We start from the raw sequence: 18,106 nt of genomic DNA, 5'->3' as shown, positions 1-18,106 counted from the left end.
GATAAAAATATTCAATAAGAGCTGTATTGTATTAAGATGTAGCCATCTAACCACCCTAATGCCAAGGTCAAAATCATCTTTATGCTCTACATGACAATGGTTTTGCATTGGATTCTACATGAATGGTAATTAAAGCAATTTAGATTAATGGCCTAGCTTATCAATCAGGAACATATATTATGTGATATGAGGAGGCATGGATGACCTGACTGTGTTTTGTGTACTGTTTGCGTCCTAATGCATCCCAATTCCAGGGTGCCAAAGGGTACAGTGGTACTATTTTTGTAGCCTTAATGTAGCCTGTTCAGGTTCAGAGGGGAGCTGGAGTCTATCCCAGCTGACTTTGGCAAGGTACACACTGGACTGATCGACTCTCGATCATAGGGTAGAGAGGCAGACAACCATTCACCACAATCACACCACAAAGAACACAGCTCCCTTACTCTGATGTCGTTGCTTATTGTTAGCATGATGACCACACAGTCACTGTCTGGAGATGGGGAAGACCTGGTTTCGATTCCACCCTGGGCATTTCTGTGTGGAGTTTGCATGTTCACCCCGTGTGTGCGTGGGTTTTCTCCGGGTACTCCAGTTTCCACATTTCAAATTGGAGACTCTAAATTGTCCATAGGTATGAATGTGAGTGTGAATGCTTGTTTGTCTATATGTGCCCTGCGATTGTCTGGTGACCAGTCCAGGGTGCACGCCGTCAGACCCGAGACCCTAATGAGGAGAAGCGGTATAGAAAATGGATGGATGGAAATGGATAATTCTCAGTGTTTCCTATGTAAGATCAGATGTGTGAGGGAGATTTCCAGAGAGACAGGCAGGGAGGGGATTTGTTGAGTCTTAGGGAGGAGGAGAAGGACTGTCAGCCAGTATTTGAACCAGTCGGTCATGTCACAGGGATCAAAAGGGCAAAGTCAACAATAACCAAAGATGCTCTGGTATGAATTATGCCCTTATCCTGCTGATGTTTTGGTTTTGGAGAGAGGAAGTAAGAGTGACAAAAGGCTAAAAGACAAGAAGTGTGTACATTTTGAGCATGTAAAGGGCCTGCTGTTTATACATAGACTGTGGATGAAGCAGCTGCTGGTGGTGTGGACACATACTCAAGAGGATCCAAAGCAACCAGCCCATCTGTGGTTCTACATCGACTCTGGTCATGTGTTGGTCAACAGCCATAATAGAATTATCTCCTCACACATCACCGACATTGAATGCAGCTGCTTTCTGGTTTGTGTTTGAGTTGTAATGAGCTTAAACAAGGCTTCCACAATTATTTATAAGTACTCAGCAGAGAGATGCAAGAGGAGTGGGACACAGTGAGGGAGCAGGAGTAGCAGCTCAGAGAAGCGGAAAGAGAAGCCACAAAGCTCAGGTTTCATTTTTAACCAATGACCGATTGTGAACTGCACACAAGAGTCTAGACTTGATGTGCTTGCCAGTCTCATCTCCTCAGAATGGCAGTAAAGAAGACTGCTGGAATGTGTACAGTAAAAAGACAAGAAGAAATTTCAACAGTTTGTCATTTATACTGAATACAAAAGGGCAAGATGTCAAATTCAGGATTATTTGTGTGCTTGCTCTTTATTTGTTTACAACTCTGGATGCATACTATTTTGAGACATTTTTGTATTTATTTTTGTGTAAATATCCATGCATATTATTCATTTGTCAACACTAGGTACATCACCATGTATATTTTGTGTTTAAATTTCCTGTGAGAACATATGCACCATTACTTATTGTTTTAACGTTGCATATAACGCATGCAGAATACAGATATTTGTATATATATTTGCATGCATGGTAAAAGATTATTTAGCATGCATTCTTTGTAAACATGCACTAAATTTTTTTATTTATTTTTGTTTCATTCTGTATTAATGTGCTTTTATTGCATCCATCAATCTTTCCATCTATTTTCTTCCGCTTATCCGGGTCTGGGTCACGGGGGCAGCAGTTTCAGTAGGGAAGTCCAGACTTCCCAGTCTCCAGCCACCTCTTCCAGTTCCACCGGGAGGACTCCAAGTTTTTTATAATTCTAGTAATGGCTATGGGCACTAATAATAAATTGTGTTTTAACATTTTGAGTAATTGTGCATAGATAATATATTTTAAGCTTTGTATGTAAGTGCAAATATTTTGTTGAATTATAAAGGTGTTGAGTTTCAAATCTCTTCCCATAGCTCTGCATCATTTGCTCTTCCTTGTTAAATCATTTAATTCATCCCTCTGCTGAGCTTTGTCTGGCTTCTTCCCAGCTGTGCCCACTCAACCACACCTTCTCTCCCACAGAATAACTCCCTCTCTTTTTTGGATATTTTCTACCATTGTAATGTTCTTGCACAGCTGCTTATTCTGTCCTTCATCCATCTATCTGTGACCTCACACTTGATGACAGTCAAGAAGCAGCATTGAGCAGATAGCCCCCCCCTCCCACACCCAGTTTTTGCTCCCCCTTCTGTCTCTCTCTGTTATGTAACACCTTTCGGGATCCACTGAAAGCAAACATCCCAAAACCCACCCCCTTTTTTGGGTCCATTTTCTTTGGCCTAGAGTTGATCCTGATCACATGACTCTCCTTCTCTGCCTAGTAAGACATGACCGCAAAAGCCAGTCTCTCGTTATGCTAATAGTCTCACACGGCTGAAAATATCACAGGGTTGCCTTCTATTTGGACTGTTGGAAGAAATGGGGTAAAACACGTGTAATCAAATCTGCACGCTATTTTTTTTTTTTTTATTTGGCGACAAGTGTCTTACTACCCTTTGTTTATGTTATCTAGGAGTTTGAGACAGTGACTGCCAGGGGCGCAACTGGCACAGACTGGTTACATAATCGGGTCTGTAGCCTCTGCTTGGCTCCCCCAATGGCTGACGGTAGACCTCAAAAACAAAAACACAGAAAGTGTGTTCTGCTCTTGTCAGACGACATCTGTTGTTCTTTTCACTTTTTTGAGGGGGGTCAATATTGAACAGATTTTGTTCCATACAGCCGTATTTTGTCTTTAAACACCTTGTGTGACTTACACTTCGACACATGGTGGTGTTAGTCATATATTACAGTAGAAGGTATTAACATTCTATTTTTGAAAATATTTTTTAGCCTAGCGGCGTAGCATCTATTTGAGGTCTGGTGTTTATGGGTTATGTCTATGGTGGAGATGGTTAGTGAAGAGGCCACTATTTGAAATATGTTATGAGTGCACATGGGTCAGCTGATGGGCAAATGGTTAAGGTTACAGCGTGTAAACTCCCGGCTAAAGTGCTTTTAAGCAAGGCACCTAACTCTCCAATTGATGACTATGCACTGGAAAGTTTCCTATTGCACCAATGGTGTGTCCTTGCTTTGTTCGCTTGGTTAAAAGGTACATTTTTGTGTAACAAATGTAATGCACTAGTTATTTGATGCTTTAAAATGTGGTATTTTATGGCCACCTTAAGTTGAGTTTTTTGTGTGCATGCAATATTCTGACAGTCATACATTTCATTCTGCTTAAAAAAAAAAAAAAATGGGAGCAATAGCATATGTTGTAGCTTTGATATCTTGAACTGGAAATAGTCCGAGGGGGCATTGTTTTTTCTTACCAACCATTACTTATGTATCCCTGCTCTGACAAGGTGTGTTCAGTCCAAAGATGATGTGCACATAATAAAGCACACGCTCCATTACCTGAGTTTACCTTCCACCTTGACCTGATACAGGGACACTGACAACATTCACACAGTCATGTAATGCAGGCTGCAGGGTCTGCCAGGATCATGCAGGGCTACGTTATCTAAAGCTGTTGACACACTAAAAAAATAAAAAAAAATAAAATAAAAACACTGGGCATTGTGCCTGTGACAATAGGTCGTTGTGTTCCAGATACATCTGACTGTTTAATAGGGTTCACTAGTACCAGTAGTATTGTGAGGCAAAAATAAAATGCTTATTCATAAAAAAAGACTTAATTTTAAGCATCAAACAATATTTAGTGTCAACACAAAAAAAATCATAATTTTAAGAGCAAACATTGGGTAAATTGGGTATCGGCTTGGGAATCTGGTCAGGACGCCTCCCAGGGGAGGTGTCGAACTGGTAGGAGGCCTCGAGGAAGACTCAGGACACGTTGGAGAGACTGTGTCTCTCAACTGGCCTGGGAACGCCTCGGGATCCGCCAAGAGGAGCTGGACGAAGTAGCCGGGGAGAGGAAAGTCTAGGCTTCCCTGCTTAGGCTGCTGCCCCCCGACCAGACCTCAGATAAGCGGAAGAAGAAAGATGGATGGATGGCATTAGGTACACCTGCATCCAATATAAGCGTAGTACTAGGAGTGTCACGAGACAAGACAATACATGAGATTGGGTCTACGAAAACAAGACGTGAATTTAACATTACTTTTAAGAAAAGTACAATAAAAAAATATGACAATATATTGCAATCAGCTGATTTAATTTCTACTACGTTACATGCTACCGGCCCCGCCTCCACCCACCGAGACAAAAAGACTGTATGACTGACAAAAGGGGTCACTCCGTTCATGCAGTTGTTCTATTGAACACGTCAAGGTGCAGAAACCAATGCAGAGTGAAACCTCAATGCAGAGTGAAAACAGGCAAACATGCACATGGCAATATATTGAAACCGGCAAAATGATCAAGTTCATCTTTATTTATTATGTGATTAATTAGCTAATTTATGGTCATCCCAGGCCTAGTGCCAGTTTTTTTCTGAACAAGAAATCTTGTCACATTTTAATCTCACGATCTTGTGACACCCCTACTTAGTACCACACCGAAAGTTGTGTGTAATACACGCAATTCAGTATGATGCAGTGTAGTTGTACACAACAGCAAAAAGAGAACGCAAACTCATTAACTCATATTAAAAGGTGCTGTCTGACTTGGTTAGGTACCGCATGGGGGGGGCGCTAACTTTTGAATGTGTATATTTCGCCCTCTTCCTGCGCCAACTTTACAAGCCATGACCCACTTAATACACGCATGAACATGAGTTGCATTTGTTGTCAGCAACCTTGACAAAGTTTAGCTACTACATTAGCTATCATTGAATGTATTGCCTATCATAACCACAAAAGATCCAAATTGTCAGTCGCTCCTCTGAGACTTAAGTGTATGTGCACGCGAGACGGACGTGTACGCAAACAGGAGCCGCCACTGATTTTATTCGGGGCAAACACATTTTTTTACAGTATTTAACTTTGAATTGTGACAAATGTAGACATGTGTTCAATCTGTTTTTTAAACCACTGTTGCTAACACATGCTAGATGGTTGTGCCCAGACAACATCTCAGGCCGTGCACTTTGGGTTTGCTCATCAGAGCTAGCTGATGTGCTTGCTGACATATTTAACCTGTCGCTTGCACAAGCATCTGTACCGACCTGCTTTAAGTCCACCACCAAAGTGCCCGTACCCAAGAAGAGCAACGTGACATGCTTGAATGACTATCGCCCTATAGCACTCACTCCTATTGTTATGAAGTGCTTTGAAAGAATAGTCATGACCCACATCAAAAAGAGCATCCCGGCAACTGTGGACCCTCTACAGTTTGCATATCGCTAGAACCGGTCCACGGATGATGCAGTCAACACTGCCATCCACACAGCCCTTTCTCACCTACAGGGCCAGGACACATATGTCAGAATGCTATTTATAGACTATAGCTCTGCTTTTAATACAAGTCAGCCCCCACAAACTCACAAATAAGCTCCTCACACTTGGCCTGTCACCCTCCCTCTGTAACTGGGTGTTTAACTTTCTAACAGGCAGGCCCCAGTCAGTCAGAGTCCACAATCGCACATCCAGCTCAAGAATTGTGAGCACTGGGACCCCACAGGTGTGTGTGCTGAGTCCGCTCCTCTACACGCTCTTCACCTACGATTGCGTGGCCTCCCACAACAACACCAGCATCATTAAATTTGCGGATGACACTACAGTTTCTTATGTTTCTTATGTTCTTATTCTTTTTCTTGTGTTTTCTTTCTTTTCTTGGGAGAATGAACAGAATAAGAATTTCATTGCATAGTATAACTGCTGTTTTACTATGCACATGACAATAAAACTCTTGAATCTTGAAGCTAAAGAGGGACACTTCAAAAAAGGGTTCCTTTTAACTCCTTGAGAAAAAACTTTGATCAATTCATCAAAACTTAAAAGGAAAACTTTTAAGGAAAATTTTGCCCATCATCCACAATATGTGGAACATAAACAGCCCATAGAATAGCCCATAGATGGGAAATAACGCTACTTCTGTCAACAACAGCACTGAAAGAGCGAGAGACAGAGAATCTGTTATTAGTAAACATCGCAGACTTTGCCAACGACGACTACTTTTGGACAAATGAGGATCCAGAAACCTATCTTTCTGCGCCTGAATATACGGAGGATGAGCTACAAGTTATCAGGTAAGATGCCCCCCTCCTCCCAGGCAGAGAATAATGTTGCTGGGTGCTAGGCGGATCCAGCTATAGTGAAACACTAGGGCACTCTCATAGCGTTATCATGTAGCACTAGTGCTAAATGTTTCATGGACAAAATAGCAGTGTAATGGAAACAGTGACTTACAATGTCCGCTCATTGGGATGCTGACCAATGGGATGGCTTTATCTTTCAGCACAAGACATGTGCCCCCCCCCCCCCCCCCCCCCCCCGCCCCCGTTGAGCTGGTAAATTTTGCATAGTCCTCAGGTTAAAAAATGCTTAGAGCAAACAAGCATCTTGCCATGTCTTCGTAGCAATGTTGTCGGGTCTAAGTTGAGAGCCTGTATCCACTGCTTCAGTCTGTCCCGATGTAGTTGGTAGAATCTCAAAGTAGAGCAACTTTTCAGCTTATTGCCACAACCTTCTACAATACACATGCAAGGCATGATATATAATCTAGCGTTAACTTTTCCAAACTCACAGACAACACAGCAGCAGCTCCAGTAGGTAGCGTTACCCCTAGCTAGTGGCCTGAGGCATTGGTGGTGACGTTGAGACTAGCCAGGCGTTGCATTACTACGCCAGAAAAATAGTTATTTGTCTTAGCTGCTACAATAACAATATTGCTGTAGCTTGGTTAATATACAGGTCGGTTATGTAAATGGAACATTGTTGACGTTTTTTTGGAGGGTGTTTTTAGGGATTTATAGTCGAAATTGGTGTACCCTGTTATGTGCATTGTTAGCTCCCACATGCTGAGTGTTTTTCTCTCTTTAGAACACACAGAAAAGTGAAAGACATGTGGATGATGGGCAAAATTAAAAAAAAAAAGAAAATAAAAAAAGTGCATGTTTCCTTTAAGGAAACTCTAGTTGTGGTCCATGTGGAACATAAACAACCCATAGAATAGCCCATAGATGGGAAATAGATCCAGAGGATCTGTATATATATACAGTCAAACTTGTCTATAGTGGCCACTAGAGGGATTCTGCAAAAGTGGCCGCTATAGACAGGTGGCCTCTATAGACAGGTTGGCGTCCAGTTTGAATTTTGACCAGTAGAGGAAAAAAAAATTAAAAAGGGGGGGTGGGGGGGGGGGGGGTGGGGGGGGATTTAATAATAATGTTGACCAGTAGAGGGCACTGTGGGACTGCGGATAAAAGTTGTACAGCACTACTAGGCTTGTTATTATCATGGTTCATGGTTTTAATTCATCCTGAACATGCATATGAGTCAAACAGTAGCACATCACATAGTACAATTCACAATTTTGCATGTCCAAAAAGGAGTAGGAAGAAGCAAAGCTTATTTAATCCTACCCCCCATCAGTTTCACATCAGTTGCAATACATTTATTCACATCTTGTTCTTCCAAGTGTACTTTGTAGGTCTACATGACAATGTAGTGCAATCATAGCCAAGGTTTTTACTTACTAAAAGGAAGCTAGAGGCTTAATAATAACTGATAGAATATATCCACGACCCACAGAACAAAGCTGTGCTAGTAATGTCTTACGCTTGTTTTTAATATTTTACTTTTTATACGGCAGAGTGTCATTACAGCTTTAGTTCATCAGGGAGTGACGGGAAGTGACGGTGGGCATCCCGAGCAGGAGAGCTAGGCTCAGTGCTAGCTGTGAGTTTCGAGAGAGTTGGGAAGTGTGTTTATGTTGGCGTGGATGTAAAGTTTTATGTGGAACAACTGACAGTTTGTGTGGATCTTGTGAATGGTTGTGACTGAGCTAGGACTCAGTAATTAAAGTCTACACACGACGGATTCATTGATTGAAAAACGAAACTTTTCGTGCATGAAGCTTCTACTTGAGTCGGTAATTTGGCCACTATATGCAGTCAGATATTGACCAAGGGAGACAAAATGGGTGGACGCTGGCCGCATTAGACAGGTGACTGCTATACACAGGGTCTATAACATGTAAATTTGCTGCGGGGGATTTTTCAGTGGCTGCTGTTCTATAAAGGTGGCCGCTAAGACAGGTTTGACTATATATATATATATATATATATATATATATATATATATATATATATATATATATATATATATATATATAGTTTGCAACATATCGTTAAATTAATCCGTCTGTGACAGTCAATCAAAATAGAACACTTTTATCTTTGCATTTCTGTCACAACTTTTGGATTGGAACAGAGGGTTGTACGGCTGTACATAATGTTGTGGCCTGTTATTGTGAATGAGTGCCACTAAAGACACAATAAATAGACTATTCTATGTTTAGGAGCATGATTGCAAAACACTCTCCCAATATTTTGATTAGCACCCAATAATCTGGGTATGATAGATTGTTATGATAGAACATGCTCTGTTCATTCCACTCAGCATGCATGCTTTGTCATCCTCACAGCTACCTGTGTAAGGCAAGCCCTCGACTGACGTCACGGCCACAGGACCAGCATTACTCCGTGCGTGTTGAGCGTGCATGTGCTGTCAAACTAACATTTCCTGCAGAAATTGTCCGCTCTTGTCACAACTGGGACTTACACGTTGCTATTTATTGACGTTCTGTGAGCTCACACTTATCAATGGAGCGCACCCCTCCCGTTCATAGGCACCTGACTCATTCATATTTTTTTGGAAACAGCGTGTGCAAAGCAGGTAAATGCACTCATGTGGAGGGAGACAAAGAGGGGCGCATACGCCACAAAAAGACGCTAAAAAACATCTAATACTGAAGAAAAGGTAGATACCATCATTCCACATGCCAAAAGATGCGGCTGATAAGTCTTGCATAACAGCGCCAAGCCCATCCGCTGCACTAAGACACGTAACACCTCAGTAAAAGCAAACTATGACACAATAATCCTTCACTGTAAACATATCCTTCACTGTAAACATATCTGCTTGTAATAAAACGTGATGCATCTACGAGTGGGGTATTCGTAACCTCAAACGAGATTAAACCCCATTAAGTGCAAGAGAATGGTGCTATTTTAACTTCGTCAACTTTCATGTGGCAAATGAGCGGATTGATGGAATGCAATTGGAAGAATGTGTGTTATTTTTGGGAGAAGGGGTCCCTACCTTCCGACGGTTCCGGAATTGACCCACATGCCACTCTGCTGGCGTTAAACCCGGTCTCAGAAACCGGGCAAGGACGCAAGGAGAACAAGTAGGTGCTTGTGTTGAGGTCCCGTTAAGCACAAAGAGCATGTATCTGCAAGGCGCCACAAAGCAAGCACCTCTGCCCCTCTTACATCCCCCTCTTCCTGCTTCCCCTTGCCACCTTCTTAGAGCTTCACGCCCCTCAGTTCCGTTTAAACCATCCGCTGTTGATAAAACACATCTTTTGGAGCTGAAATGAACACTTTTTATGGTGAAATGTACACATAAGTGGTCCAGACACTCGGTTCCAGTCTGAGCCACCTCCTTTTCTGTTGTTGTTTCCCAGCTGATTTCATCAAAGGACACGCCTCCGCGCCGTGACGTCACAAGGCTACTCACCCAGCTGCTGCCGTGCGGCGTTCAGGTGCTGTCCGAAACAGCAAGACACCTCAGATTCAGGGCAATCCCACACTTCCGCGCCACAGTATTGTAAAGGTACTGTACACCTGAATAATGTAACAAGATCATAAAGAAGATATTATATATTCTGCGTTTAAGAGCATTAAAAATGTTTGATTTTTAGTACAACTCTCAATACATGTGTTGTAATGTGCATTTATTTTCTTTTTATTGTTATTTACAGTATTCATTAAAGAATTAGAAACACTCCTTTGCATAATACAGGGGTAAATTAGCCGCACCACTGGATAAGCCGCAGGGTTCAAAGTTTATGAAAAAAGCAGCGGCTTATACAACGGAAATTTCAGTATTTATATGCATTTGTCAGTTTTCTGCATGTAAAACTAAAATTGTAAAATATTGTATAAAAATCGTATAAAAACGTGTGTTCACATTTTTGGCTTCCTGGAACAGATTAATTGGATTTACATTATGTCTATTGAGGAAAAAAATTTTCAGTTAGCATCTGTTTCAGTTAGAGTTCTTCCTTCTGGAACGGATTAATTGTGAATTTCTCTTGGAGATTAATAAAGTATCTACCTACCCATCTATAATGACTCTAACCAAGGTTCCACTTTATATAAAAATGTCACAATGGTTCAGTAAACAATCGATTAATTCGAGTAGAAAAAAAGCTTTGAGTTTTATTCTGTTGTCTTGATGATTGTAGTGAGTGTAACTAAAAAAAAGTTATCAAATCTGTACCGCATAGAGCAGTGCTGTCAAACTCAAAGCCGACTATAGGTCGCAGGCCGAACAATACTTTAACATTGGGGTGGGGGGAAATGTGCATTTTTTTGAAAATATTCGTGTCTGTTAATTCCTACTTCAAATGTCAACGTTCCGATCCAGTCTCCAGGGCCGTTAATGTGTCCTGACTGATGAGTAGATGAGCAAGGAATAGAGTGCGGCAGACGCATGCAAATATGACTCGTTTTGCGTGGTTGTTCATTTCAGTCAAGTGATTGGTGATTGAGCACCTTCGTCATTCTCTCAGCGTTCGGGCACAAGCTATAGTACGCAACATAAATAATGGCTTAGATAATGTTAAATAATGTCTTAAACTCACCATTGAAATCACTTCCAATAATGGTCCAAAATTGTCCCAATGACAATGTTGTGTTTAAGAAGCCTGCTGATTACTAAGGAGGAACAGCTGAGACCGGTAGTTGCCTCAGAACAAGGTCAAAAGAACTAAAAACTGTGCAAAACAGGAAATGGATATACCAAAATATGACCACAACTAAAGGAAATATCAGTCACCAAAGGAAAACCAAACCCATAAATCTAACCTGTCACGTGGAACATGACATTTTTACCGTTTGTAAATATAGCCATTGGAATTGCATTAGCAACTATAGGGGTATTGTGCAAGTTTAGTGGGTTAGCGAGCTACATTGAGCAGAAAGCCGGACTTATGTGTTCAGCAAATGCATCTCTCTTTTAAAGCAGCTGTATCACCATGCCAGGTCACGACCAGGTTATGTCCAGGCTTTCATCTTAAAAAAGCTATGAAAGTGCCACTGTACACAACCCGTTTGTCTTCTTATATTACAATATTTGCTGGAGGAATAAACATGCTGATGCATCAATGAACTGCAATAAAAAGGAAAAAAAAATAATCACAAAACACGTCACACACAAAACACTGCCATCTAGTGATCACAACGAGATACAGCATTTTAAAAATATTTCATAAAATATAACATGAAAAACAAAAGTATGCAATGTTGAACGTTGGTAAATGTAAAGACTAGTAGGGTATAGTTAGTATAATAATCAGCGTTAACTTGCGCATTCACGCGCTGCATGCTGACATGCCAGCGGTCCTCCCTCGCTCTATTGGCGGCAACAGTGTTGCTTTTGCCAGTAATAATCTTTTGGGAACTCCTCATAACGCTCCACAATAATTACATGTAAATTATTTGTAAAATACACCAGCCGGGATGGCTACATTTTTGAGCGGAAGTAGAATAATATGACGTCAAACGCCCCCTTTCACGTGAACGCGCCGAAAACTGGACCCAACGAGGTACCTTTCAATTCTGTGTGGGGAATTTAGGTTTTATTGAGTTGCATCTTGAGCACAAAGCCTGGGTTTGTTGAGCCACATTCGCACAATATCCCCTTTGTCTTCCTTCCTTAATTACAGCTTGTTGAGGATTTTGTAGCAATGTGTGCAGAGGCTAACATTCCATTCGTAAAGTTAGCCAAGTTACATCATTTTGGAAATACTATGCAAAATTGTAAAGTGATGTGTTGCATAAATAAATGTAAGGATTTTTGCATTTAACAGATATTTTACTCATTGACCCAAAAAGCACACATACTATGATGGTTAAATGTGTAAAAGTTAAAATTAAAAAAAAAAAAAAACACACAATTTCAAAGGGCCCTAAGTGCACATGAGAGCAGTGTTGTGGTGTTGTGTTCTCTGGAACAGCGGAGAGTGGCAATGGAGAGAGATGGCTCAATGAAACCAAAACAGCAAAGAGGGGAAAGAGAGGAAAGGGCCCAAAGGAAATGGCAGAAGCTGTCAAAAGTTTGGGATGATTTCAAGCTCAGAAAGACAGACAACGTAGTGCACTTTGCACCGTCAAACACAGCTGGCATTCCACAACAGTACTACATCCAACCATACCAGAAAGCGCCTTCCGTATTTACAGAGCAAACAACGAGAAACAAAGCAAAGGTCTATTTTGGCAGCTACCTATTTATTGCCTGGTTTTAGGCTACACTCGAGATTTGTTTTTCTTATATTTTTCACTATTAATGCTATCATGTCAGAAGTCAAATTTCAATGTTGATTATGTGCATTTATAAGAAAAAAGAATAAAGGTTATGACTATCATAAAATTATTTTTTTTTCCAACTATTGACCCAAAAATACACATAGACGGTATAAATCAGTGGTGGTCAATAAATGGCCTGCAGGCCACATCCGACCCATCAAAGCTTTTCATTTGGTCCCCCAAACATCACCCAAATAATGTAAACCATTCAGTCAGGCAATACTTCCTCTGCTCTGCAGGGGGCAACAGCAAGACGTGCACATCACATTGAAGCAGCAGTAGAGGAAGATGGCTTGCATCTAAACAAATATGGCGCTATCATATAACATGAATCATACATATAACACTGACAAAGGCATAAAAAATACAATATATGTATACATATATATATATATATACACACTAAGTCCCCAACTCACGAACACAATTGGTTCCAGACGACCGTTCTTATGTTGAATCGTTCTTAAGTAGGGGAAAAGGTAATATTACCAATTATATAGGTACTACATGTACGTGTATACATATACAGTATATGTGTATATATGTAAATTTGAGTTTGGATGCAGTAGTAATATTAAACAAGGATAATTAATGAAAAAATATACGTCGTTGTGGTGGAGTTAGAGGAGGAGATATTGAAAAAAAAAAGGACAAATCATCGTCGTCGTTAGACTCTTCTAAAAGAGGTAGTGTTCTGTGGGTGGTGTAGAATTAAGCAGGCCTATTAACTCTTCATAAACTTTAATCACACGCTCTGTCCGGGTTGTACAATTTAGCTTTCCATTTAGCTTTACACTGTATCTCCTCAGCGTCTAACTCGTCCTCTGTTGGTCTCATTAGCTCTAAGGCTGCATTAGCAGTGTCACAGTGCCCTCTACTGGTCAAGCATGTACAGTAGCAGTATAAACACTGATTGAGCGACTGACTACAAGGCAAAATAAAATAAAATATTGACCAGTCGGCTTGTGATCGTATCCGCAAGTGTTCGCTAGTCGGGTGTTCGTAAGTTGGGGACCTAGTGTATATATACATACATATATATATATATATATATAAAATTCCAGTACCTTTGTGCTCATAATTTTCCATCTTGTGGAATTAATTCCAGGAATTTTAAGCTGTTCTGGAGAAGAAATATTGCTGTGTTGCCTGAAAAGCTATTTCTGAATTTTTAAATCTATGTTGGTATGCAACATTGCTTGGGCATGCTTTCCAAGGTAAGATGCATTATTGAGCCCACATTTGCTTTGAGGTAGCCGTCAGTCCTTCATACCAGACATGAAATTTGTGGATGCTTTGCAATGTATCTAACTAGGACCTTGGGCAGATACTGCTCATGTAACACTGATATTTCCTTGTGCCAGTGGAGAATACTGAAGACAGACATCTACTGGCAGGTGTTGGTACTGATCTCTGACAACAAAGGACGCAATAAACTCCCTCACCCTGAGTCGATGCAGTTTTTCAAGGCCAAAGCATCAAGGGCTTCTGTCTCTGTCACAAAGTGCACTGCAAATACAGTATATTCTTCTTGCTTATAGTGGGCTAAAAGCCAAGAGTGAGATTAAATATTTGATCTTCGGCTTTCTTTCTGCTGGTGACATCTGCTCTTACATGCCATACAGACAAAAGTTTTGGGACACACTTTCTAATTGATTTATTCATCAGTTGCATATTAAGCCTCCTTGACAATCTTCAGTTTTGTGGAAAGGTTTCGGGGAAAGGCCCTTTTCTGTTCCGGCAACGTCCATAAAAAGAACTGACACATCAAGCCCACATTTTGAATGAACTAGTACCTCACAAACGTCCTTCTGGTTGAATGGAGAAAAATTCCCACATCCCAGAAGAGTGTAAGCCAGCCACTTCATGGAGGAGTCAAGGTCGTTTTTAAATATTGTTGTAAATACAGTATTTGATATCCTTTTTTATTTTATTTATTATTTTATTTTAGGGATGCTTCGATCAGGGTTATATGCTGCCGATTCCGATACAGATCATCAATGAGCGAGATACCGATTGCATGGATTAACTGTACATTTCTAAATGTATTCCTTCCAATTCCAAGGGCCCATGGCAAATAGGTCATTAATAAAACAAAAACGTTTGGCCAGATTGTCTTTTTTTTGGCTTTATTTGTGCGAAACACTTTTTGACACAAACTTTAATTTAATTTGATGCATGTTTTGGAGTAATACGGATACATGGGAGATAAACTGTTCAATAATTATTTTTTAGCTCACGATAACAAAATTAACAGAATAAGATAATACAAATAAATATCTTTATTAAATAGTAATCTGTGCTGCTTAACTTGAAAGAGAATAAATTCAGCACCCAGGTTGCAGGGGTCTCCAACTTTCATCACGATTAGAGCTGTCAATTATTGTGTTTTATTTACAATTATTTATTTTACTTTATTTACAAAGCACATCTCCACTCAAACAGTGTGGGCATCGTGTTTATGCTATTTTGTGCTCATTTGTCATTATATTAAGGCATAAAGCCTGAATTGAACAGTTCTAATAAAAAAGGGTTGAAGCAAATATTCTTTGACCCTTTGCGTGCGACTCAAAATCAGCTAGTGAGCTAGGAGACCCCTGTGATAGTATCACCATCATAAGGCTGGACACACTATGTGTTTATGTTCATCAAACGACCACACACAAATGGTGTTTTGAGGACAATACATAATTAGTATAATAACAACTAGTGTGTAAAGTGAAACTTGAAAAAGTTAGTACGTACCCCATGAATGTGATATCCACCTCGTAGTGTTGAAGTGTTGTTGTTTAGTTTTTTTTCTTTTTTTTACCAGCTTGGTCTTTCCCTCCCTGAGAAAACAGTGCCCCCTGACCCGTCTGGCATTGTCAGAAAGAAGCAGCATGAAAGATGGTCTGGAATGCCACAGGATAAAGTAGGGGTTCAACAGCACTGGCACTGAGAGGGCTGAGAAATGTGGAGAGTCTGCCTCTTTGTTTCGGGGAGGAACACTTGTGAGTGAACTATCAAGCAGCACAGCCTGATGGGACGTCTGGCCTTTTCAGTCACGGCACTACTGAAAAAAAGTGGAATGTGCGACGTTCTTGCTCTTTTACTCACTGTGTGGGAAATTTGCTTCCAGTGCTCTTTAGTGTTTGGCATGACGACTTTACTAAAACCTGTTCTTTAGACGGGGTGAATGTGTAAACGACAACTGGACACATCAGCACTGCTTTGACGCCATCTTAGGAACAGCACCCCTGTGTAATTATTTTGGACTAATCTAACCGAGAAACCGCAAGTGGTCCATTATTTTACCTTTTATGGTCACGGGGGAACAAACACGGGAGCATGTAAGACAAATGCTTAGCTGTAGACAACCATGACGTATGCAATGTGTGGATTTTCTCAAGCATTCCAGTACGTAAGCAAATGAAAACACAATAAATCTCACAAAAGTGAGTACACCGCTCACATTTTATTATTATTGTTATTATCATATTATCATAGTCTGTGTAGTCTGTGTACAACTTGTATAGATTTACTGTCCTCTGAGAATGACTCAACACACAGCCATTATTATCTAAATAGCAAAAAACACAAGTGACTAGACCTTACAGTGAACATATCCAAATTGTGTCCAACGTGTCAATATTTAGTTTGAGCACCATTGTTAGCTAGCACTGCCTTAACCCTCTTAGCTGTAGAGGTTGTTATTAGAATCCTCTTCCAGTTCTCTATGATAATATCATGGAGCTGATGGCTGTCCCAGTACATGTTGAAAGTCATGCTTCCTTCACTGAACCGCAGCTCCCCCAGTACCAGCAGCACTCATGCAGCCCAAGACCCTGACTCCACCACTAAGTGAGGAAATGGTAAATTACAGTTTCATCAATGACTCAAAAATTAGAGACCTAACTTGTAATTTTATGTACGCAACACTCCACTGTTCATCGCGTTTCCTTGCATCCTGGCCACACCTCCACTGATTCTACATCCAACTAGCCTACCGTGGTCCTAAAGCTGTCCAAACAGCCAGCTTCTCACACTGCACACTTCCACAGAGAGTTTGCCTCCAACCCACACCGCCATGAGCTCTAACAAACATATACAGACTCTACACACACACTCGATGAAAAAGGGAAAAAAAACATGTACATGTGTACTGTGTGCACTGACACAAGTAGGTCAGAGCTGCAGTGGGTCTTAAAAACAGTTCCAGCACTATGAAAGGGATAACAGTATCAAGGATTGAATTCTACCTTCAGTCCTGATACACATACAATGCAAAGTAGTATTATAACTACAGTATGAGATCATTACCTTTTTTGTTGAGCTGGAGGAGTTTGGCTTGCATTTTTGTTTTGCAGACATTGCAAGAATTTCAAAGTCTTCCCCTGAGAGGAACATTCTCAGGTCAAAGGTCAAGGGTATGAATGGAATGTCCGAAGGGCAACACAGAGCGATCTGTGGGAAACACTGATATTGGCATTCTTCAAAGAGCTGATGGAAAATAGCTGAATACTGGCAAATGCACATCTGTTGCAATATCTGAATCTCTTAAATTCATTCGAAATCTTCCTCTCTCTCTTACACACGTGCACTTTGCGAGGTGGATGTCAGATCCGCCACGCTCGCATGAAACACAGTGTGTGTTTTGTAATAGTCGGCCTATTTGGCAATTGGTGATGAGTATGATTTTAAGTGAAAAGCACTGAAGGCTCAATCAGGCCTGAGAGAAAGGAGGAGAAACAGTATTGTTTAATTCTTGTGTTATCTATAGATTGTACCCACAATCATTTGGGAAGCTCAGTGCGTGTGTGAAGTCAGCTGTTGTTTCCTCATTACATCCTAATGAAGACATATCACTGTGTTATTCCTGACAAAAAAAAACAAAAACACTAGAGTGGGGTTTGTGTCAAAGCTACTCAATGTGCTACTTATTAGGATTTTACGCTTGTGGAGATGCATGTTTCCTGCTTGATAAACTCTTCCCAAGCAGTCCATGTATTGTATGTCTATGTCAAAAATAGTGGCACAGCCAAGCCCTTCCAAAGAAAACAGCACATCGCCATATTTTCTTCCCAAATGCAGCTGTTATGAGCTGTCAAAATGCATCACACGTCTCAACTGCAGACTGCATTTAACATACAGTGGTGTGAAAAAATGTTTGCCCCCTTCCTCATTTCTTATTTTTTTGCATGTTTGTCACACATAAATCAACACTTCAGATCATCAAACAAATCTAAATATTAGTTAATGGCAACACAACTGAACACAAAATTCAGTTTTTAAATGAAACCCTTGAAAAAATCCAAAGCTACATGGCACTGTGTGAAAAAGTGATGCCCCCTAAACCTAATTACT

The 18,106-nt window shown here is 40.6% G+C and overlaps 1 protein-coding gene across 8 annotated transcripts in view; it reads right to left on the bottom strand.

Annotated features, from left to right (window-relative positions):
- The window catches only part of rhobtb4 (Rho related BTB domain containing 4), a 52,967-nt gene that overhangs the window by 17,856 nt on the left and 17,005 nt on the right, over positions 1–18,106 (bottom strand). For 3 of the 8 annotated variants that reach the window (XM_054775067.1, XM_054775069.1, XM_054775068.1), the window contains exon 2: positions 9,909–10,015. The exons of 2 other annotated variants lie outside the window; for them this stretch is intronic. Coding sequence is in view for 2 of the 6 variants with exons in the window: in XM_054775064.1 (XP_054631039.1) it covers positions 9,489–9,517 (29 nt within the window). In the remaining 4 variants the exon portion in view is untranslated. Of the gene's footprint in view, positions 1–9,488; positions 9,889–9,908; positions 10,016–15,505; positions 17,766–18,106 lie in introns of those variants that run through there. 3 more of the 8 variants (XM_054775064.1, XM_054775070.1, XM_054775065.1) reach the window with 3 other exon arrangements.

This window comes from Dunckerocampus dactyliophorus, chromosome 4, assembly GCF_027744805.1.
Source record: "Dunckerocampus dactyliophorus isolate RoL2022-P2 chromosome 4, RoL_Ddac_1.1, whole genome shotgun sequence".
NCBI lineage: Eukaryota > Metazoa > Chordata > Actinopteri > Syngnathiformes > Syngnathidae > Dunckerocampus > Dunckerocampus dactyliophorus.
Note: the sequence above shows the minus strand (reverse complement) of the source record. Positions and strands in the feature narration are given on the sequence as shown.